This window comes from Scyliorhinus torazame, chromosome 18 (genome assembly GCF_047496885.1).
Source record: "Scyliorhinus torazame isolate Kashiwa2021f chromosome 18, sScyTor2.1, whole genome shotgun sequence".
NCBI lineage: Eukaryota > Metazoa > Chordata > Chondrichthyes > Carcharhiniformes > Scyliorhinidae > Scyliorhinus > Scyliorhinus torazame.
In genome coordinates this window covers 28,302,088-28,325,986 of record NC_092724.1, presented here as the reverse complement: position 1 = coordinate 28,325,986, position 23,899 = coordinate 28,302,088, and the positions used below count along the sequence as shown (strand labels likewise).

The 23,899-nt window shown below is 40.5% G+C and overlaps 1 protein-coding gene across 6 annotated transcripts in view; it reads right to left on the bottom strand.

Annotated features, from left to right (window-relative positions):
• dot1l (DOT1-like histone H3K79 methyltransferase) overlaps positions 1-23,899 on the bottom strand; it is a 123,190-nt gene that overhangs the window by 56,767 nt on the left and 42,524 nt on the right. For all 6 annotated transcript variants that reach the window (XM_072482456.1, XM_072482455.1, XM_072482460.1 and 3 more), the window contains 13 exons: positions 21,269-21,348; positions 20,174-20,242; positions 18,144-18,250; positions 17,218-17,259; positions 16,905-16,982; positions 15,932-16,160; positions 14,785-14,898; positions 10,603-10,694; positions 7,641-7,742; positions 6,199-6,336; positions 5,527-5,652; positions 3,751-4,235; positions 2,452-2,590 (listed from right to left, as the gene is read on the bottom strand). In XM_072482456.1, coding sequence (XP_072338557.1) covers positions 2,452-2,590; positions 3,751-4,235; positions 5,527-5,652; positions 6,199-6,336; positions 7,641-7,742; positions 10,603-10,694; positions 14,785-14,898; positions 15,932-16,160; positions 16,905-16,982; positions 17,218-17,259; positions 18,144-18,250; positions 20,174-20,242; positions 21,269-21,348 — 1,801 coding nt within the window. The remainder of the gene's footprint in view (positions 1-2,451; positions 2,591-3,750; positions 4,236-5,526; positions 5,653-6,198; positions 6,337-7,640; positions 7,743-10,602; positions 10,695-14,784; positions 14,899-15,931; positions 16,161-16,904; positions 16,983-17,217; positions 17,260-18,143; positions 18,251-20,173; positions 20,243-21,268; positions 21,349-23,899) is intronic.

Below are 23,899 nucleotides of genomic sequence, written 5' to 3'. Positions count from 1 at the left end.
AGGGCAGCAGATGCATGGCAGCACCCTCATCCCAAGTTCCTCTTCAAGTCATGCTGACACACCATGCTGACTTGGAGCTACACCACTGTTCCTTCATGGTGACTGGATCAAGATCCTGGAATTCCATTCCCAACAGCACCATGGGTATACATACACCACAGACTGCAGTGGTTCCAGAAGGCAGCTCAACACCACCTTTCTTAAGGACAATTAGAGATGGGCAACAAGTGTTGGCCTTTCCACTAACATCCACTTCCCATGAGCAAGTAAGGAAACTTAATCCCAGTTCGCTCGACTGCCACAAATCAGAAATCAGTTGAAAAGCTGATGCCAGTTCTGTAGCTGGAAACTAAATTATAAATAGCAAGAGAAGTACACATTGAAATGGCTGTAGGTGAGAATTAAGCCATTTCCATGCTGGTTGTGGTATTGGACTTGACATTTTCTATAGAGCTGAAACAATACAGAGATTTATTATGCAGTGTTTGGTAGCTTTTAGAGCCTCATTTGGAGTAGTATCCCTAGTTTTGATTGCTACTTAGTGGTGATATTGTAGTCCAGGCAAAAGTACAAAGGAGGGGAACCATAATTATATATCTGGAGTAATTATCTCTTGGAGCTCTTAGTTACCTAGATAGGCTGGGAGGAGGATATTCTCATTAGCCAAACATCACCTTAGAAGAGTTAAACTTGAAGTATTTAAACTGATGAAGGGAATAGATTATGTTCAGTGGATATGGCATTTTCAGATGTATAAAAATGGGACAACTAGATGGTATAAGAACATAAGAACTAGGAACAGGAGTAGGTCATCTGGCCCCTCAAGCCTGCTCCGCCATTCAATGAGATCATGGCTGATCTTTGTGGACTCAGCTCCACTCTCCGGCCCGTACACCATATCCCCAAATCCCTTTATTCTTTAGAAAGGCATCTATCTTTTTCTTAAAAACGTTTAAAGAAGGAGCCTCAACTGCTTCACTGGGCAAGGAATTCCAGAGATTCACAACCCTTTGGGTGAAGAGGTTCCTCCTAATCAGACATGATCAGACAATATATAAAGTAAAGAATTCGATAAGTAATTTGCAAAGATTTATTACCCTCTGCAATAGATTCCCGAAGAGACAGCAAGTTTAGCCTGGCAACGATCCTCCAAAATGATAGATGAATACATTTCTAAAAGGAGGGTATCTCAACTTATAAAAAAAGGTATGGTGCGAGGTATCTGGGATAATGAATGTTCATGAGTTCGCATGGGCTTCTGGAATTTACTGAATTGTCATCAAGAACCAGTGAAGAATTTCATTAGGATTTTTTCCTGCCAGGAGAAGCAAAGGCAGAGGAAAAAAACAGATATGCAAGGCCGCACCATGCTTAGTTGGGGCAGGTTTGACATACATGATTGTGCATGTGCAGACTCTACCTTCCTATATGCTTGCAGCTAAAAAGCTGGTTTCCTAGTTCAACAGAAACTCTCAGATTTTGCAGAGTTATTCTTGCTTGAAAGGCTGCCTTTCTGACTGGTGTGGAAATTCACACCAAGTCCATGTATTTCAAAAAAATGAACTGAAAATCAGTTCAAATCAGACCGGTCCAAAATCCAATGGCATAAAAATCAATCAAATTTCTTTAGAATGCCAATACTACTCTCCTGATAATACTGCAGTGCCTTTGAGAGGAGCATCATTGATTCAGACCTGGATTGGGCAGGGATATCTGTTTTGAGCTATGGCCAATACTCCTTTCAGGAGGTTTTCTCCATCAAGGGCTAAGATAGATTATCACCAAGCAAAACTCATATTAGGGGAATAGGTGATGCGACTATTCAAGAAGCACTGCCTAATTTCCACCTCTTTTCATCTGAAGTAGCATGCTTTTATACATTTTTTTAAAAAACTTGTATTTTTAAAATAAATTTAGAGTACCCAGTTCATTTTTTCCAATTAAGGGGCAATTTAGCGTGTTCAATCCACCTACCTTGCACATCTTTGGGTTGTGGGGGCGAAATCCACGCAAACACGGGGAGAATGTGCAAACTCCACATGGACAGTGACCCAGAGCCAGGATCGAACCTGGGGCCTCAGCGCCATGAGACTGCAGGGCTAACCCACTGCGCCACCGTGCTGCCCTATGCTTTTATACATGACGATGTACTTCATAAATGTCAGACTAAATCTGTTTCCACACTTCATGACTGAATTCAGGTTTACCAGTTCATCACCCACCCATGAGAGGATAGTTTACATCCTAATATAGGCAAAAGTCAAAAGAAAAAGAGGACGCAAGAATAGATAACAATGCAGAAACAGATACAATTCAAAAGCTTAACCGAAGACACAACACAAGAGTTAATTGTAAAAGAAAAAATCAGATAGCATGAATCAAAGCACAATGCATAGCACACTTTAGAAACCTGATAAGAAAAACCAAATTGTATCACTATACTCTCAATACCTTCTCTGCACTTTTCTCAGATGTCATCTGCTGTGATGTAGGGGACAAAGGTTGCTGTTGTTCACCAGAACCATGCTGAACACCATTTGGGATGCCTGGACTCTGATGTGAGAGGCCAGTTTCTTTTAAGTTTTCAACCCTGCAATTGATCAGAAAATTTCACTTTCATGCAGAAGTTCAAATTGATTGATAAATGTAAACTTAAAGGAAGAAAATAAATTGTATTTGATATCCTTGGTTAAATCTCTCTAATGTAGGATCAGCAGTAGGCCATTCAGCCTTTGGGCCTGTTCCATCATTCAGTGAAATCATGGCTGATCTCTGATCAAACTTCATACACCCACCTTGACCCCATATCCTCTTAATACCTTCAGATAACAAAAATAGATCAATCTCAGATTTTAAGTCATCACTTCACTCAGCATTAACTGCAATTTGTGATAGATAGCTGAGATTTCCACTGCCCTTTGCATGTAGGACGATTGAGATCAATAGGTTTCCTATAGCTGATGAATTCAAAAGGTAGGCAGGGCAAATTGTTTTGTGGCAAGCCAATAATCAACTTGGGAGCCTAGTAAGATGGCCATTAGTCAGAGTGTATTTCTCTTTTGAACAGTTTAAATTCATTCTATTCGTGGGTTACAATTTGGTAGAAAAGCATTTTCTTTTGTGGACTGGCCATGTGAACCAAATGTTTCAATATGGACTGAACTGCGCACAAGCAGATCTGCCACAAGCATAATGCAGGAAGTCCAGGCCTCCTGGGTGTAGCCAGCAATAAAATTATTGAGATTTTTTTTGTTTACCATATTCTTGTGGTAGTTTATGGAGGTCTGTCATTGTAACGATGCCCCTCAAGCTACATAACCAAGTATTCAGATGAGCACTTGAAATACTGTTGCATACAAGGCTATGGACCAAGGCTGGAAAATGGGATTGGAATAGTTAGGTGATGATGGTCGGCGCGGACGCGATAGGCCTCTTTGTGCTCTAAAACTTTATGACTAACTGTCTCTGTATAATAGAGATACCTATGGTCCTTGTGGATTGCAGCTATTGACCATATTGTTAGAATTGCGCCAGTTTTGATAAGGTCAAACAATCAAAACATAATTAGAAAATCCACCCAATAAACACTTGCATTGCCAGTTCAACTTTATGAAAGACATTTTCATATTGGCTAAGCAATAATTATATTTCCCAAGGGGAAATACTCATCACTTGCTTATTGGGAAAAGTCCAAACACTTATTGTAACATTACTTGGCTTTTTCATTTCAAAACAGCATCTGTCACTGACCTTTGAGCACAGACCATTTGTACTTCATTTGCAATCTTTTCACCCCCAGTATGATCTTGGTTCAAATGTCGACGAAGTGCAATTTTGGCAGGAGAAAACCTAGTGTAGTCAGGGAGAGAGTGACTATGTAACCTGTCTGCTTTGTGTTTACTCATAAGGTTTGGGATGCACAGTCCATTCTCCTGATCTGGGAACACAGTGTTGTATACGCTCTGAGATTTGGAAGGAGGCCGGGTTATGGAACTGTGGATTTCAAAAGGTGTTGCACTTCCATTAATAGAGAGTTCAGGGCTCAGACCATTCATGTTTGCCATTGGAATTTTAGGACACTCAATCTCAAACTGATATCTGTTTCTTTCTGTATCCATGTCATAGTTTTTGATTTTGTGGCGCAGCTGAAGAGATACATCATCTGATGGCATATATGATTTAAGTTGTATTAGCTCTTGCTGGCGTTGACTCTTCTCCAGCTCCACAATGCTTATCTAATGACGCCGGGGAGGGAAGAAAGAGGGAAAACAGTAATATTCCAAATCCGATCTTTCCAAACTCTTAAATTAACAGCATATGGTTTAATATCTAAAGTCTGTACAAACACACATGAAGTTCTGTTTTTAAAAAATGATAAGCTAAATTCTATCAACATCCAGATACTGTCAGCAGCATTGCATGGGAGGGACATATTACCAGCTCCATAATCTCTCTCTTTAGACAAACTGCAAAAACAAATTCTATCTTAATTTCAGTTTTAGATCAATCTGATCTAAACTGTTTGATTTACATGCCAAAGAGAGTCAATTTAATCCTTCTACAGATCCACAGAATCCCTGTTGTGCAGAAGTAGGCCATTCAGCCCATTGGGACTGCATTTGCAGGGTTGGCAATCGTGTCAAGCTGACCACAAAATTCCATTTCATTTTATATATTTATATTTGGGCTATTGAGCAATTTACTCAATACACAATTAAGGCTCTATCACTCTTCTGTTCAGCTTAAACCTGTTAGATTCCAGGTTCAATTGTGGTCATTAAAACAAGGGAAATAATTTCACCAACTTCTAACCTGCATGTGCAGAATTAGAGAAAAGAGGGAAAGGATTCAGCCATTTAATACAGAAGTACTGTCAGACATGAACAGAATTCTTCTCTCAATCATATAGCTACAAACTCTCAAGTTAAATAAAAATATGCTTGTGTAATAGGAGCTCAGCCAATTTCCATTCGCTTTTTGTCAGTCCCAATGCCGGACAGATACAAAAAAAACATTGCCAAACAAATATAATCAGTGCTCAAATGTTATATTATTGAGCATGCCTTCTTTCCCCTTAAAAGCATACCAATAGATCCCAAGCAGTGGCTTTATGTGCAAGGGTGCTGTTGCATTTAACCTAATGTAAATCAACTGTATGTGGCAAGGTGAAGATTCTCACTGCTTCTCCAGCCAAAAGCACCCTTATCCCTTATCAGACATATTTAAAAGGTATATCAGAGTTGAATGGAAACAAAATCTCAGCTCCGGGCTACAGGTCCACCTTTCCCACTTAACACAACAATGAGGCAAGCTGACTGATCAATCATTCATGATGTATTGCAGGTCTGCCTTTCTCATATCTGAGGACTTTGTCAAAAAGTGGACTTTGCTTCAATTTGCAATCAGGTGTGCAATTTTAGATTAATCAGAAGGAGACTCCGCCTACACAAGGAAAGCAAACTGGCAAAACTATCAACTGCTGGTTTTAGAAAATGAGTGCAGAGTAATAGCTTGTTGTTATCCTACCTGAAGTTCTAAGCAGTGCCTTTGTTTTTCTGAGATCTGGCTTTTCAAGGCTTGCTTCTCCTTCAGCAGGTTGTCCAAAGACAGAGAAGACCAATCCAAATTTAGCTCTTCACATCGTGCTTTCAGCTGTAACATTTATAACCCAAGTAAAAAACGTTTTAGCTAACCCTCACCCAAATAAAAATGTTCATATGCCAAGATTCTTCATAGCCTGAAAATTGTACTATCTCCTAACTGCATTAATTGAGGTCCCAAATCACTTGTCCTTAGAAATGCTGCATGTGGAAACCAAACCTTCATTTCCAGCTAAACCGGCTTTGAGGAGCTGCATGGGAAGAGAATAACAATGTGTCCATGTTCTCCTTCACATGGAATGCAGCACATCGACTCAGCAGCTCATAACAAACTGATGACAATCATAACTGAAGATGGGGGCTTCAATGCATTCCCTAAAACTCTCTAAAATTTATTTAAAGAAAACCATAATCACCAGACAGGAACATTAATAAATTCAAGATTTTTTTTTTTTTAAATTCCTAGCCGAGTCTGGCAATAACTTCTATTCTAACATGCCTAATTATGACTGACAAGAGGTCAAATGGCTCAGACTGCGACAGGATTCAAAATGCCATGTTTTAATTACATCCCATTAGAAGCCCATTAAATAATTACCAGCTGTAGACTATGTTTCCTGAGGTCACCATTATCTTTTTCCAGCTGCTTGGTCTGTTCTTTTAGCTGCCTGTTGTGAGCGATGATCTCTTTCTGTGCTTGGAGTAAATCATTGAATGTCATGGCCTTTATACCCAACTGGAAAAAAGAAGGGGTGGGCCAAAGAATAAATTTAAAATATCTCACAATTGAGAAGGCTATCGTCAATTCCTTACTACAACTCATACACATTATTGCCGTTTAATAGATTTTCCGAACAAAAGAAACTGTTTCCGTTCAAGTTCTGCATTGCATTTTTGACTGCGAAGTTGGTAAACGTAAACACTTCTGAAACAACATAGTAGAGAAGATATCTGGCAAATTATTTATTAATGGAGTCCCTTTCTTCCAATAGTACTTAGTATCATTCAATTAAGGTAGTGTTTAAAGTTTGCACGATTCTGAATTTACACATCAGTGATTTCAGTTAATATTGACCACAAAGGCTAGATAACGAAATATACTGCTTCAACCCAATAGCCTCAAACATTAGAATTAGTAGCCCTTATCACTGAAATCCGTATACACGTGTTATGGTCAACAAACAATTGGATTAAAAATGACTCATGTGCATGCAAGGAGACGTGGAGAAATAAATTGAGAAAAATGGTTACGGTTGGAATAATTTATTTTTTTAAGACGAACTCGAGGCAAATCATTCTTGCCCCACTCAATCGAAAATTAAATAAGGGAAAATGCTTCGCGATCTGCTTTCCTTTGATTATTTTATGTCAACATCACTTTACATTAACCGACAAACTGTATTAAAATTGTATTACTTCTTAGATTCCTTTAGAATCTGTATGCCTCACTCAAGGTTCTTTAATCTGATTGGTTGAAGTGCCCCACTTTTCCTTGGCCTGCTTACAGATTCCTTATGGAGGGAGCTGCGCTGAAACAGACACCAGCTGGAGGCCGGCTGAGCTATAAATTCTGCAAAAGCTCCTTTGAGCAGCTCTGTGCAAGGTGAACAGTGAGCACAATTCCTTCATGGCTGAGTGTAAAGCATTGAGTTGCTATGGAGTATTTCACAACAGTGTTCCCAAAAAAAGGGGTGTGGGACAACAGTCTCTACTGACAACCCCACCCATCACATAAACTGTTCAATTGAGATAGCCAAGATATCAAATACCTGTTACTAAGAATTCACGTTTAAAAGTCCCTCTTTATAAATGGGAAGTGAATGATAACTCAATTAACCTTGAGGAGTTTAATCATTAAACAAACAGAAAATGTCAGCGATGCATGGCCATGTGTTCTTTCTCAGAACACCAGGAAAGGTTTCACTTGAAACATGAATTTCCATTTTACTGATAAAGGGAAAAATTAATCTTATATTCAGAGAAATACAGCCCTCAAGTCAGTAGCTTTATATTTTAAAGATGTGGCCACATAGTTTATACCTCTTCAAGTTTTTGCTGAAAAAGAAGGCGAACTTCTTCTTTCTGTGTCTGACAGTGCCGAAACAACTGCTGTGCTGTTCCCGTCAACTGCATGTTCTTCAACTGCAAACAAAGTAGTTACATTTCACGAACAGCTCCTAATTGGCTTGCATTTACTTGAATTCAAACAGAGGATAGTAATTGATGTAATTATTCCAAATTAGAGATCATGCTATTACCTTAATAACTCAAATTATCTCCAGTGATAGAGTTTCAAAAATCCTCAATTTCTGCTTATGCCATAATTTTGAAAGAGTGAACTCTAACTTAACATTGCATGTCAAAAGTCTTTTCTGGGGAACATTCAATCATTATTCATCCCACAACTACATCAAATCTGATCTCAAGAAGATTTGACTTTTGCAGAAGGTACGGTGGCACAGTGGTTAGCACTGCTGCCTGGGTTCATTTCCAGTCTTGGGTGACTGTCTGTGTGGAATTTGCACTTTCGCCCAGTGGCTGTGTGGGTTTTCCTCCGGGTGCTCTGGTTTCCTCCCAGTCCAAAGATGTGCAGGTTAGGTTGATTGGCCATGCTATAAATTGCCCCTTGGTGTCCAGGGATGTGTGCAGGTTAGGTGTGGTTACAGGGACAGGGCAGGGGAGTTGGTCCAGGTAGGGTGCTCGGTGCAGACTCAATGAGCCGAATGGCCTTCTTCTGCACTGCAGGGATTCTATAATTCGACACCAGATAGGTTGAATCAGAATAGATAACAGCTTCATAGAGCTGCAGAGTCAGGGGGCAAAAAGACCAGAGAGAGGGACACAGCAAGTGGCGGACAAATGCAGGGATCTGGTGGGCAGGAGCGAGTGAAACACAGCAGCCCATTTGTGCCCAATAAGCTTAAATCACTAGATAATCAGTTTTAGTGATGCTCACTGAAGAAAGAAATACTGGCCAGGGCACCAAGGATAACTCACCCAAGCTCTTCGGTGAAAGTGTCATGGGATTCTTTTACATCCACAATAGGGGCCAACATTTAACATCTCATCTGAAAAGATTACCTCAAAAAAATTTGACAGGAGGACTTCCGGTGACGGCGGGCGGGAGGCAGCCGCACGTTGGAGGGCTCCCTTTCGGGAACGGCATTGTCGGGGGTTAACGCCTGGTCCTAGGGCCAGCGAAGGCAGTAAAAGTCAGGAGACAGCAGGAGGGGAATGTCGAAGACCAGCAAAAAAACGGGCGTGAAAAAGCGGCTGAAAGTCCGTCGGGGAGTGGAAAGGTCACCGCGGGGTCAGTAAAGAAAATGGAGGCTGGTGCACCAGGGGAGGTCGCATTGCTTACGGCTGAAGAAAAACTAAGGTGATGGCTGCGGAATTCTAAAGGCAGTTTGCAAAATGCATGGAGACGGTGAGGAAGGAGATGAGGGAGGTTTTGAGTGCGCTGGTGGAGGAGGCGATTTCCCCAGTGATGACGGCGGTGGCGAGCGCAGTGGCGGAGGTGCGAGAGCAAGGGGAGGCGCTGAAGGAAGTGGAGGAGATGTTATTGCAGCACGGTGATCAACTTGCCTCGATGGGGAAGGAGATGCGGAAGGTGATGGACATTAACAAGGATCTGCGAGGAAAAATGGAAGACCTGGAAAACAGATCCAGGCGACAGAATTTGAGGATTGTGGGGCTGCCCGAAGGAGTTGAAGGACTGAAGCCGACTGAGTACTTTGCCGCGATGCTGGCAAAACTATTGGGGGAGGGGGAGGATCCCTCCCGATATGAACTGGATCGGGCTCATCGGTCATGGAGGCCTGTACCAAAGGCGAGTGAGCCGCCAAGGGCAGTGACTCTGTGCTTCCGTAGGTACAGTGTGAAGGAGAAGGTCCTGAGCTGGGCCAAGCAGAAGCGGGTGGTGCAGTGGGCTGGAGCTGGTATACGTGTATACCAGGACTTTACGGTGGAGCTGGCGAGGAGGCGGGCTGCCTTCAACCGGGTGAAGAGGGCACTGTACATTACCAAGGTGCAGTGCGGCATTGTATATCCAGCGAAGCGGAGGGTGACTTATAAGCTCAGGGACTTTTATTTTGGAACGGTGGAAGCAGCGGAGGAGTTTGCGAAGGCAGAAGGACTGTGGCAAAACTGACAAATTGAGAAATGGCCATGTGCCGATGTAACCTCATGACTGTATTTTCTTCTTTTTTGTTTCACTGCGTGCGGGTGTAGGGGCTAAAGGAGCCAATGTTGTATATATTTGGACAAGGGAAGGGATGGGACTTTCACTCGAAATGAGGGCTCTTTGGGGTGTAGGTGGATATGCGGGGTGTGTGTGCTAAAAGGGGATCTCTGGGCTTTCCTAGGGCCGGGCAAGGGGGAAAGGGACCCGGGCGGGGCCTCCACGCTAGCCGGTTTAAGCCGGGAGTGAGGTGGGGGAGCATCGGAGCCTGGCAGAACAGGGTCCGAGTGGTCTAGCTGGGGTGGAAAGTTGGTGGGAAGGAACAGAGGTTGTGAGGAGGAGTTTTACAAGAGGCAGTGGACGGGAGGAGCTGGAGACCTTGGGGGGGGGGGGGGGGGGGGGTTTACAACTCTTGGGTATCATGTACGGTACTCTTTCAGAGGCTGGATGGCATTGAGTGTAAGGGGGGTGGACTCTATAGGTCAATGGTGACCACGGGCGGTCCCGGACTCCTTTTTCTTTTTCTCCTTTGTATTTTGTTTCCACCGTGGGAGGGTTTGGTTTATTGGATGCATATATTGACAGGTGGGCTGTTGTTTGGGGTGGTGGGGGAGGATGGGGTCATTGGTATTGTTAAGGGGATTGATTTTGTATTTGTTACCATTTACTGTTTGTGGGTGGTGTGTAAATCTTTGAAGGAAAATGTGAAAATGTAGAATAAAAAAATATTTTTTAAAAAAAAACATTCGACAGAATATTCTGTCCTTTTAACCACATCATAAACATTGTAATCAGAATTTGATGATGATCCAACTGCTGTACCTTTTCCTGGTCCAATAACTGCTGTAAGTTTGTCTTGTACTGAGGTGTCTTCATATATGCCATGAACTGCAGGTACTGTAACCTGAAAGACTCTGTATTTCATCAGGACTAGTTAATGCATTATTCTTTTAATTTTTTTAATGAACACATTCCTATCACCAAAATACATTAAACTAACAAAAGACAATAAACACTGTACTTGGGGAGAAAATTTTCAGAATATCAACTGCAGTTTAAACTTTAGTGAATCCAAAACACTTGGCGATGGATTTCTTCAATAAAATAGTTGGTTAAATAAATAAATGAATATAAAGTAGCTCTTCCAAGTACTTAAATGGATGCTTAAAATGAAGAGACATTGGCAAGATAACATTCTAGAAGCGGAGGATAAATAAAATAGATCTAATAGCATTCATAATCTGATCACGTTTCAGGAGTATTGTATAAAGTACGCTTTTAAGAAATGATGCAGTGCAATGTGCATGGGTACACTACCATTCATTCTACGCCAATGTGTGTAGTATGAGAGAGGCACACCATACATCGCTACAGGACATGCTGAGCAGATCGAACAAAATAAAACAATTGAATGATAAAAATCACATTGAGCCATTAGGTTATAGCAAGGTAGTCCAAGATCAAGGAGCTGATCGCCTGATTTTTAGCCATGGATTGGGGAAATGATTTAAAGAAACCGAAGTATCAGATTTTAATTGTAATCATTCTCTCACAACCCCTTTAATGTCCTCTCCATAATACTTCTGCCAGATCCATGGCATAAAATGTCACTCATCAAAATTAATTGCATCCTGTAGAATTCATCTATAGCTCCCATTCCCTGTTTTCCTTAACATCTCCACCTTTTAACACTGGTACAAAACCATACTCTTCCAATATCTTTTCACTACAATCCATCTTTTACAACGATGACCCATGGTCCACTCCAACCAATAAGAAACTGTCAAGTCCGGGCAATGGCTTTTGCCCCACGCATTTACATCTGGTGTAGTTAACAGTATATCTTCAGGCATCTACTTTTCACTTCGAATGACAACTACAGAAGCAGCTTCAACATACACAATGACACCATTCAGCTCTACCTGTGCCATTGACCCAAGGATTGTTGCCATGCTCTCAAAACTGCTTATATATCAGGTTGTGAGTGAAATATAACTCGTCCTAGTTGAAGATAAGGAAACAGAAGTCATGCTCTCTCTCCCATCAACACCTTCAGATCCATCAACACAAGCAGTCACCCAAATCTGCAACAAGCACAGCTCACTGGCATCCAGCTCAACCAGTTCCTTCCACCTGTATAATATTTTTCACCTTCACCCATTTTCTCCTCTTTGGATATCAGAACTCTAGTCCATGCCTTCATGACCTCACAGCTGAATTGCTCCCAAGTTCTTAGAGCTGGATTCCCAGCATACTCGCCCACAAGTATTAACTCAGCCCAACTGCATCCTCTAGGCTCTTCATGTCAGCTCTTATATTTCCATAAAATAATTCCCTTCTTTCTTAACTCCACTGGCTAAGTGTTCCAGTATTCTCATTTCAAAATTTTAATCTGGCTTTTTCAACTCCTACAGGATCTCACATCACCCTACCTTTGTGACCCCCAACCACACGGTTTCTTGCATCCCTACATTGACTTGCTCCGGAATTCCTCCAAGCCACCATTAGCAGCAGCGTACAGCCACAATATCTTCTTAAATGTTCTACTCTGTTCTATATGCCTTTCCATCTTTCAACAATCTCCTTCAAACCTTGCTCTTGAACTGTGCTTCCGCTCTCCCATTTGAGACTCATTTCAGTCTTGAAAAAAGATTAAAAAGTGAAAAGAGAACACAATTTAAAGTACTCAACCCTAGCCGTATTTAGGTGGATTTAATGGAGTCAAAAATAAAAATAAATTTACCAGCAGCGTACCATGTAGTTGGACTATACAGAAGGGGGAGAGACTGCGGACTGCAATCTTCAGCCAAGGTCAATGCATCAGTTGCTATGTAAAGAGTCTGATGGGTTTTATTTCTACCAGATCTTTCCACATAATCTTAAATCAAGAACAAAGACAGCATGTCGAACTGGCTCCATCTTCGTCTTGGTATCACATTCTCCCCGCGCCTGCGTGGATCTCACACCCACAACCCAAAAATGTGCAGGGTAGGTGGATTGGCCATGCTAAATTGCTCCTCAATTGGAAAAAAAAAAATGGGTACTCTAAAGTTATTTAAAAAAAATCTTTGTCTCGGTATCACATGCCCAGGGACCATTACTACAAGTTGCACTCAAATTCACTTTTGCTAAGTGGGATAAGCCCTTCCACATGTTCAAAGTTTCAAACAACAAAAATTCACAGACAATCACGGCATCTAGACCAGTACATACGATTTACAACATGCACTATATTCAATCCATTAATTGTTAAAAATATTGCATGACATAAATCTGCACTGTAAATTCAATGATAATCTAGGACAAAGGTTCGGCACAACATCGTGGGCCGAAGGGCCTGTTCTGTGCTGTATTTTCTATGTTCTATGTTCTATGTTCTATGACTACCAATCCAACATGCTAATCCAGTGCTTTCCCAACTTTTTCCCAGTGTGACCCCATTTTAATGCTCCAAGCTTGAGACCCCAGAGTGAAATTTTGAGGGTACGAAAGTTGAGCGCGAGAACGCAGGCAGAGGGAGAAGAGAGGTGGATACATAGTGTTTAAACTGCAGGCTTTTCTTTAAAAATCCTTTCTTCACAGGCCTTTTGTAGCAGAAATCAAGCCTCAAAAGGTTTGTCTCGGGTCATATCCACCATTAGAAATAAATGCAAGAATTTACAGGTCTTGCAGCTGTTAATATTCAGTCCAGACTCCAGAAGCAGCCATTGCTGCCTTGGAGCTTGTGACCCCAAAATTTCATCTCGATCCCACGGAGGCACTCGACCCACAGCTGGAGAAGTTCTGCGCTAACCACTACATTATTTCAAAACGTTTAAAATACTAGGTTGTGTGTAATCTGCTGTCAAGGTGGTGAGAGTTTCAATAAATGACAGTAGCTCAAATGTTAAGAACTTACTTGGCTGTGTGAGAATTTCAACTTTTCAAGTATAACTGCAGCATTATTTCAGCTGAATAGATGTTTCTATGTTAAGTCGAAATAAGATTTAAGGATTCAAACAATAGTATCCAAATCACTGGCATTTTTTGAAACAAGTCGGACCACAAATCATTGGTCTTAATTTGCATCTTTACTATTTCAAGTAATTTCCAATAGGTACAATAATAAATCAGTTACGTTTTAATTCTATTTTATAACCTTGTTCAGGACAACATGTATACAAAGTATACTTGCTGACCTCTCCCTGCTCTGCATGTTCCTGTGGTTCTCAGAATGGCCAGTTCTTGTCCCATGCTTGGGCAAAATAAGGATCCGTAGTGCACAGTTCATAAAACCTGCCTATCAAAACCCAAATTGCATCATTAAACACCTGCAATCAGATGTGCCTGCAAGGGATCAAAGATGCCCTTTGGAAACACTCAGCTAAATGGACAAGTTACAACAGGTTGAGGTAAGGTAGCCAACAGGAATGCCAAGGAAGAAGGACCACTACAAAATACTTGGGAGAGTTCTCCAACAGGTGGGCAATGCAAGGTGTAAAATTGATTAATAAATTTTCTCAGGCACATCAGGAGCAAAGCGGTTACAATAAACACAAAATTCCAGGCTTATTCATGCAGGTCTGTCATTAAATGTCAAAATTCCAAGTATTAAAGTGGACATAAATATAGCATTTCTATTCCAAAATGGACAGTAACAATTTTATAAAAGTAGAGAGAATTATTCTCAACACCGAATTGAAGACTCAAATGAACAATTATGTTGAATGCCAATTACCGTTTCAATAACTGCGTCAAGTAGGTATTCAATCAATAACGGACAAGGCAATTGTGTCAGGTGAAAATAATGAATAAAGGCTCAAAAGATTGGCAGTTTGACTATCCTAGACAAAACTTAAATAGAAGTAGAAAATAGAACACAACAATGGAAGAGCAGTAAGCAGAAGTTGCATTGAGCAGTGCTGCTTACTAAATCAGAAGGTATCACAATTATATTTACATAAATAGATCAGAATAGCCATAAAATTACATGTCGACATAACACCAAAATGCAGCTGTACTTACCTAGCAGCTTCTGTAGTGCAGGTGGTGTAGGACCCAGTAAAAACTGATTGGGTGAATAGCGTTGCACTTTGGGAGGTAGTTGGTAAAATGGACTATGAGGTGACTTGTATGCATCTGAAAAACAAAAGCAATACATTGAAGGTTTTTACAAGCTAGCAATTTGTAACTATCAATTACAATCAACTCTAAACCTTATGGCAATACCCAAAATCATTCTGGATTCAATACAAATAGTTCTCTCAACTAAATTATCCAATATTCCAAAACACAGTTGCAATGCTAGAGAAGCAAATAGTTATGATGCATGCAGGCAAAGCCAAATTAGTACTGAACTTTATCTGTTGAAAATTTGGACGATTACCACACAAAATGTAATGACAATTATTTCTCACGCCAAAGTATTTTTAAGTAGGATACAACCATGAGTGACTGAATTGTACAATCAACATTTTACAGTATCTATTGTCAAGTACATGTATTATGCTTCCAGATTTCACTTATTCTTATGTACCATATAACACCTATTATATATTCACCAGTAACTGATCAGTAAAGCAAAAAAGTAATCAATTATCTTTATAAGCAATCAATTAAATCCCACATTCTTACAAGCAAATCCTTACATCTAGGCACCTACAATCTGCACATATTTTGGGGGAGAGAATGAGTATTTAAACATGAATTGCACAAAATTAGCACTTTCAGAACCACAAAATAAATCAGTGAGTGATCAGGTTAGCTCAATATCTATTTAGTAAGTCAAAAAGATCAATTAATCATTTACATCAGAAACAAACTTATTCCAAGATTTGCTTGGATAAGTTGTGGAACATCTGCAATGATATTAGCTCACCTAAATATAGATCTGTTCGCAATTTAAAAAGAAGAGGCACATTCAGGGCTTCCATAAATGAAGCGTCATACCATGCAACTCAAAATAGTTACCTCCAACTTGCCAACAACATTTTATCATTTGCAAATGTTCCGATGTCTTTGGTTTAAAGAACACCAAGCTAATACGGTAAAGCTGCTTGGTAAACACAGAAGCCTTTATATGGTGACATTTTAGCTGAAAATACTCAGCAGACCAAGTTTTGATTTGCCTACAGTTACGAATGTAGCAAATTGCAGCTGACGTTTAACTTACCCTGAGGTGAGGATGCCGACAGAGTTTGAGCATGTAAAAGATCCAGTGCAGATTGGCTTTTCTTGGTATTCCTTTTGGAAATTGCAGTGCTCATTTTCTTGGGGCGGCCTCGTTTTCTAACTGCAATTCTCTTGCTTTTATTAATTATCTTACTCTTGCGTGGTTTAGCAGGCGAAGATGCTTTTTTAATCCCGGTCGCCCCAGTTTTTTCCTCCTCAGGACCAGAATCCTGCCAATGACAGTGCCACAATTACTAGACAAAATAATCCATTTCATAGGAAACTAAAATGGCAATATACTTTCATTTCAGAGTAAATAATATCATAGAATCATAGAATTTACAGTGCAGGAGGCCGCCATTCGGCCCATCAAGTCTGCACTGGCCCTTGGAAAGAGCACCCAACTCAAGCCCACGTCTCCACCCTATCCCCGTAACCCAGTAACCCCACTTGATCTTTTTGGACACCAAGGGAAATTTAGCATGGCCAATCCACCTAACCCACACATCTTTGGACTGTGGGAGGAAACCGGAGCACCCGGAGAAAACCCACGCAGTCACGGGGAGAGCGTGCAGACTCTGCACAGACAATGACCCAAGCCGGGAATCGAAACTGGGACCCTGGAGCTATGAAGCAACTGTGCTAACCACTGTGCTCCAATCTGCCTCTCCCATATTCCACATTTTCTATTATTCTAATAATAACAGGCTCAGCAGTTTAACGGGCACTTCAGGAAACGCTGAAAATTATTCATCGACTTATTATCTCATTTACTTCAATACAGAAAAATTCAGATAATTAAAAAGTTAAATTGATCTGTGAACCATACAAGTCAATCATGGTGTACATATCACCAGCAGTGCTAGACATCTGACAGACGAAAGTTACAACTCCCAAATAGCTTGCTGCAGTAGCTTTTAAGATCAGATAGGCTGCTAATACGGGTTTCATTCAAATTGAACACTGCACAATACCTTGGTTGGAGTTGTTGTACTACTCTTATTTTCTTTATTTTCCTTTTGTTGTCTACGTCTAGCTGCCTCTTGTTCCTCCTGTAACAAACGTTAAACTATCATTCAGAATGTAAGTAATGAATGAAGGAAGAGAAGGGCGGGTGTGGGAAGAGGACAAAATTAGAATTGCAATGCATTTTCAGATGATTATACTTCTAGTGTCCAGGAGATAGAAACAAACACATCAGATTAATAATAATCTTCTTCAATCTCAAATTCATGAGCTCGTCAGACTGACTGAAATAATTTTAATAAGCTAGCAAAAAAGACTTACCCTGAGTTTTGGATTTTTGAGACTGGAAAAGTAGTTTTCAAGCTGAAATGAAACAAAAGAGTTGTGTTTTCTTATTGCATCATGTCTTGAAAACAATATATTTGTTGATTGCCAATTATATCATCAGGAGCTGAATGAAGCAAGGCAGGTGTATTCATTCAAGCCTAGGTATATCGGTCAGAACAAGGAGCCCCCCCACACCCACCTTTCCAATTCCCCGCCCATCCTAACTTCCCCACCCCCTCCATCCCCCAAACCAAAGACCACAAAACAAACTTGGAAACAAGATATCTCTCCCCATTGTGACATAATTTACATCTTCTTAAACAAGCATGCCACCTATGCACATGATAGGTATGTCAGGGTTAGTATTGTATAACCAAGCCTGGAGCTAAAGAAACATTGGGCAAAATTGGACCCTTTGGCCAGCACCCACCCCACCCAAATCTCTCAGGACCAGTCCAGTCAGAGCTACCAATGTGAGAGTTTCCAGAACCTACTCAATTGAAACAAGGACTTGTAACTGATCCAGCCCAACAAAGCCCCTCAGTCTACACTAAAACGAGTTGACAATTACTCCAGTAGAGGTGGCAAATAAGCATAGCGTTACTATAATAATCATAATCTTTATAATAACATAACATATATTGAAGCAAAAATTGTCTTTGTGGAAAAGTAAATCAATTAAAGATACAAAAACTTGCAATGAAAGGAAAATGCAACTTTAAAAATAAGAGTTACACCTTTTTAAACATAGTTTCACTTTGAGCATACTTCTCACTGACATTTTAAAAAACTTTCAGCTGCAATTCCACTCATCTCACAGAACCATGAAAACTATGGCAAAGGTCACTAATAATGCCACTCCCTCCCATGAACAATAACTGACACACATTCCAATTTAAACAACACAACATATTACTTACTATGGTCCGATCAATTGTATGCAGGTAATAGGAGACTGGTTTACCAGTCCACGAAACCGAGCCTCGCAGTGGTGATAACTCCACAACTCTCATGATAGTGCCAATATCTTTGAAGAGCAACACAGAAAAGTACAAAAACATGTGCTTATCATACATGAATACATGATTGCAATATTACATGAACATTTTACCAGCTTGCTTAGTGCTGACTGGAAAGCATTGCCAAATATCAGTACATTAAAATTATAATCAATGAACAGGTTTTCCTGTGCAAGGCTTTTCCCTCAATGCAGCAAATCCCAATTGCATTGGATAAATCTGATCAAAGATTTCCCAATAGTGTACTGGGGGGGCGGGGGACTAAGATCTCAAACTATTCTAAAATTGGCACCTGTTGAGATAGTGCTATACCACACACTCAAAAATCCCTAAAAACTGTCAAAAAACCACCCACTGTCTGCTTTCTGCCCTATAGCAAATTTTGCCTGTTCACCTCTATTGTTGTGACCTCCATTAACTCAGTCACCCAATGCATGTCTTCTCTTGTTCAAGTTCCTCCATGGCCTAACGTGACCTCCCCCAGCCATGTTGCAACCTTGCCCTTTCAAACTTCACATTGGAGCCAAGCTTTCAAATATCTTGGCCGTATTCTACGGGGCCTCCTTATCTTAACCCTATTCACCGGGAACTCCTTTCCTAATCCCTCTTCATTATGCTGTTAATTTTCATGCCTTGAAAAGTCTTCTTTGCACCTAAATTATTTTTAAAATAAATTTAGAATACCCAATTCATTTTTTTCCAATTAAGTGGCAATTTAGCGTGGCCAATCCACCTATCTGCACATCTTTGGGTTATGGGGATGAAACGCATGCAAACACCAGGGAGAATGTGCAAACTCCACACGGACAGTGACCCAGAGCCGGGATCGAACCTGGGAACTCGGCGCCGTGAGGCAGAGTGTTAACCACTGTGCCACCCTGCACCTAAATTTATGACCGTTTTCAAGTCATCTCTCTCAACTCTTCAATGATGACCCTCCATCAGTTTCTCCTTATTAAATACCCTACAAGAACAGGCATCAAACAAATTCCTGATTTTGCTGTCAATTATACTAAAACATAGTAATAAATGCTTCTCCAAAGCTTCAGCAATTTCCTGTCCAAATGTTACTTAATTTCCTGCAGTAATGCAGGACTGCACCACCTGAGCAGTAATGTGAGCATGCAGTTAATCTGTGCTGACAATTTGGCAAAGGGCTGTGTAGCTGCACCTATAAAAGAACATGGACACAATGCACAAATTGCACTGACACAATGCACAAACCACTCTGAAGTACTGATAATTTTGGTGAGCCATAAAAAAAGCTCACTTGGATTCCACTGAACAATCATTTGATTCACTACCAAATCAATGCCAGTGGGAACAGTGTTAAGCTGTTTTTGTGAGGGCCACGAAGAATCCAGCACGAGTTTTAAGGATACAAAGTAATAACAGTTATTTACAATAACATACATACATATACATATACAACAGCAGCAGCAACTTCCCTTGCTGCACACTCCTTCCTGCTGGTTCCTGGACTGGCCAGCTTTATTTATACTAGAAGTTTACTAATGGTTTCTCCGCCCCCCCCCCTCATTGGGGAAGCTCATACTCCCACAGGATTGTGAGATTGTCATTAGTCCCCAGCCAATGGTATGTAGGCAGGTTATAACAGCTGTAAAATGGGACTGCACAGAAATCTCATAATTAGCGAACATAAAGTTTGTATTCTTTATAAGGAGGTTGAAAAGATTCAAGTCCCCAGCTTAATACAGAAACTTAAAGGCAGATGTAAATATCAAAATTCCTCATGCGTTACCTCCAATTTAGTATTAAGTACTTTCAGAACCATGTTTTCAAGAAATCTGTCACGAAGTTTGCAATTGAATTAATCATAAATTCATAAGTTTCGCAATAACGTCTTAGGGGCTGGGATATTCTAGCCATATCAAGCCAAGTTAAAAACCCCAAGATCAATAAAAACTTACCACTCAAGTTCCGACTATTTATTCTGAAATTCAATGGTGCAAAGGGTTTGGAAGAGACAATTTTGCCACCTGTAATAATGATAACCAATTATAAATTCCTCAAAATATACTTCCCAAGTGCTTTCAAATCATTTTTATAAACTTGTCAAATAGGAAATCGATATGGATTGACCTGGTTTTCACAGATCAAGTACAACTTACAAAGCCTCCATAAAGTTCCCATATAATTGCACTTTTTGCAGAAAGCCTTATTTGACTGAAGCATAAGTTGTTAATTCTAGCCTATCCTCTTGAGTGGTCTATGACCTCATACTCCCATCAAGTAGAGCTTCATGCCTCAAGTACAGAGACAGATAGTTATATAATTTACCTATTCCAAATGGGGCTGTTTTTAATCAAATTAAGAGATGATTTGATGCATGTGTTTAAACTATGATGAGATGGGAAGAGAACACAGAAACAGTCTGCTCCCAGTGATTGCAGCTGTGGAATAGGGGAACATGGTCTTAAATCTCTTGCTTTTAATCATCCAGCTAAGGGCAGGATAAACCTCAAGACAGCATTACGCAACACCGCCCCCCCCAATCAAATAGCTATGATGGGGCATTACCATCATGCCCATGGTCAACCATCCAACTATTCAGTCGGAATGTGGAAGCAGAGGCAGACAAAATAGTTGGTGGAAAAAATGGTATAATGTACTTCCAATTTTAATTCACTCGTAACAATCTGAACAGATCGCAAAGTGGAAACAAATGTCAATATAATGCCAATTTAAGTAACCAAGTCCCAATTGGCCCAACAAAAGAGGCAGTTCAATTAAGAAATGTTTTAATTAAAGTTCTATGTCCACCCATGGTATTATCTTAACTGCAAATTATGAAGCACCAACTTCAGTTTTAAAACTGATTATTACTTGACTAAGAACAGTAATGTAACAATAGAGAATGTCAATCTGACCAAGGATCCACTACTTTGTAAAGTCACATTTTGATAATTGTACATTTTCAACAAGGGTAGGAACAATAGTGTTTTTGGTTTGAGACAACTAATTTCTGGTGCTAATAAAACTTTGAAAAAGTCAAGTATTCTTACCTTCCTTCATGTTTGCAAATCGCTCCTTCAGCTGGTGATCCACTTCAGGACCAAAGGCAAAATTATTCACAAACACAACACTGTAAAGAAATACTGAAAATATAATCTTTCATCATCAATAACCACAACATAAAACAGGGTGCATTATTAACTGCACCAATTGTTAATTGTGACAAATTCATATTAAAGCACTGACAAAAACGATTTGACTGTAAAATGAACAGTATTTAGAAACACTTCTAAAGTAGATCGTACCAAAGAAAATCCAACAATTGAGAATGCAGAAATTTCACAATATACTGGTAAGTGAATAAAGTCTGAGGAAATAAACTAAAATTATACATGAAAAAGATTAATATTGAAACAGAAGTAAAATACAGCAACCAAATAGAAAATGTTGGAAAATCTCAGATTCCAGCATCCGCAGTAATTTGCTTTTATCCAGTAAAATACAGCATATGCTAGAATTCTGAAATAATGGCAGGAAATGCTGGAATGACAGGTCAGGCAAATAAATCACCACCTAAAATGTTAAAGCTGTGACTCTCCCCACAGGTGATAGCTGGCTGAGTCTAGTCAGCATTTGCTCTTTTTATTTCATAACAAATACTGTATTGTTTCAGCACATTTACATCGGAAAATATAATGAACACCCCCACATTATAACACTCTCTTATGAACTTCTATCCTAATATCTTAAGACTGGAAAAATACTGCAAAGTCTTAACTTTCAAATTAAGCCAACCAACATTGCCATTAAGATTTATGAAAATTTATGTTGCTCAATGTCCCTTAAAAATTGTGTGTGGCCGAGCACCCATATTATCCATCTCATAAAGCAGCCTGCGCAGTACCTTACAGGCTGCTGCAAAGCCACCATCCATACAGCTTAGCGGGATCATTGACGACACCCATCAAACCCTGTTGGAACAAATCCCAATCTGGACTAGTTCTGGGGAAACGACCTCAGTTACCCACTTGCCCCTGCAACCTCCACCCCCCCCCCCCCCCCCCCCCCCAAGCCGATCTATTTCAATTTGACCTCACATTCATGCAGCACCAGACTCAATGGTAGCCTGTTTCTTTTATTAACCTACAACAATCTAAATGATATCACCCCAAGAGATTACTAAACACAAAATAAGAAATATTCCTAAAATACCCTGCAGCTACCAGAGTGAAACCTATGGGCAAAATTCTCCCATTTTGAGACTAAGTGCCATGGTAGGGACGCAAACGTAGAGAGTTTCCCACTGTGGAGCCCGACGGGAAAACATGTCAAATAATCTGACCTCAACATTACCGATTATGCACCCAGGTTTGTTTTACGCCGTATTCAGTGGTGAGCAGGCCTGGATGGTGGATAGTGTGCCTTTGTGCCCAGGTTCCATATTGAAAGGTACCCAACATTACTGACTTATCAAAGAACAAATATGGACCACTTGAAAATCAAGATGGATCGCCCTAGGCGTTCTTGGGAGGCCAGGAGATGGACCCCTCAAGGGCACCAAATCTGGAAGGTCCATCTGCAGATGTGCCCCCAACCTAACGATGTGTTGTTCCAGGGTTGCGGGCTGCCTTCATCCTGAACCTCAGAGGCAGCCCAGGCATCGTGCGGGTGACTCTCGACATCTGCATGCCACATTGTTCTAAACCGGTTTCATGCCAACGTGTTTGCCCTTTGGCATCGCGGAGAATCTGTGGGGGGGCGGGGTTCAGGCCTTCATCTGCATTCTATTAACAGGATGCAAATGAAGTTCACGCCAGCCTCTGGTGAGTTTTCAGACCTGCCGTGAACAGATTTCTAGGCCTCCCGCCATATACTTCCCACAAGCCGACAATTGAACACGCCGGCCGGGGCATGGGAGAAATCCACCTCGATTGTCAACTGGTTGACCCGAAAGGAAAGTTGGTAATATGCTGAATCTCTTGACCGAAATGAAACGGAAACCATCTCAGATATAAACTTTGAGTGGGTTTCCAGAGATACTCTATCTCAGAGTTAGATCAACCCTGTCACACTAACCTTGGGGCTGAAAATTTGCCTTTCAAAAAAAATCAACAAAGTTAAGCATTCAAATACTGAGCCTCTCAATTTAAGGATAGGTTCACAGTCAGGAATGAGAAAATTACTCTTTCGTGCAGGAATAGGGGTTAAGGGAGGTGTGGAGGAGTGGGTTGTCCTAATTGAATAAATTCCTCTGGTGAGCAGGAGACTTGAACTGTGAACATACATTACAGTTAGCGAACTGGACATATTTAAAGCAAACAGTCCAATTAACAATACATCCAAACAGTTTTAGCATTCAAATTGGTGGCTTAATTGCACCATAATAATATCCCATCACGAGACGTGTCTGCTAAACAAGTTAAAGTGACAATATTGCTCCAACAAAAGTGAAAACGTTTATAAATATCATATAGAATCATAGAATTTACAATGCAGAAGGAAGCCATTCAACCTATCTAGTCTACATCGGCCCTTGAAAAGAGCACCCTAATTAAGCCCACACCTCCACCCTATCCACGTAACACAGTAACCCCACTTAACCTTTGGACACTTAAGGGACAATTGAGCATAGACAACCCACCTAACCTGCACATCTTTGGACTTTGGGAGAAAACCAAAGC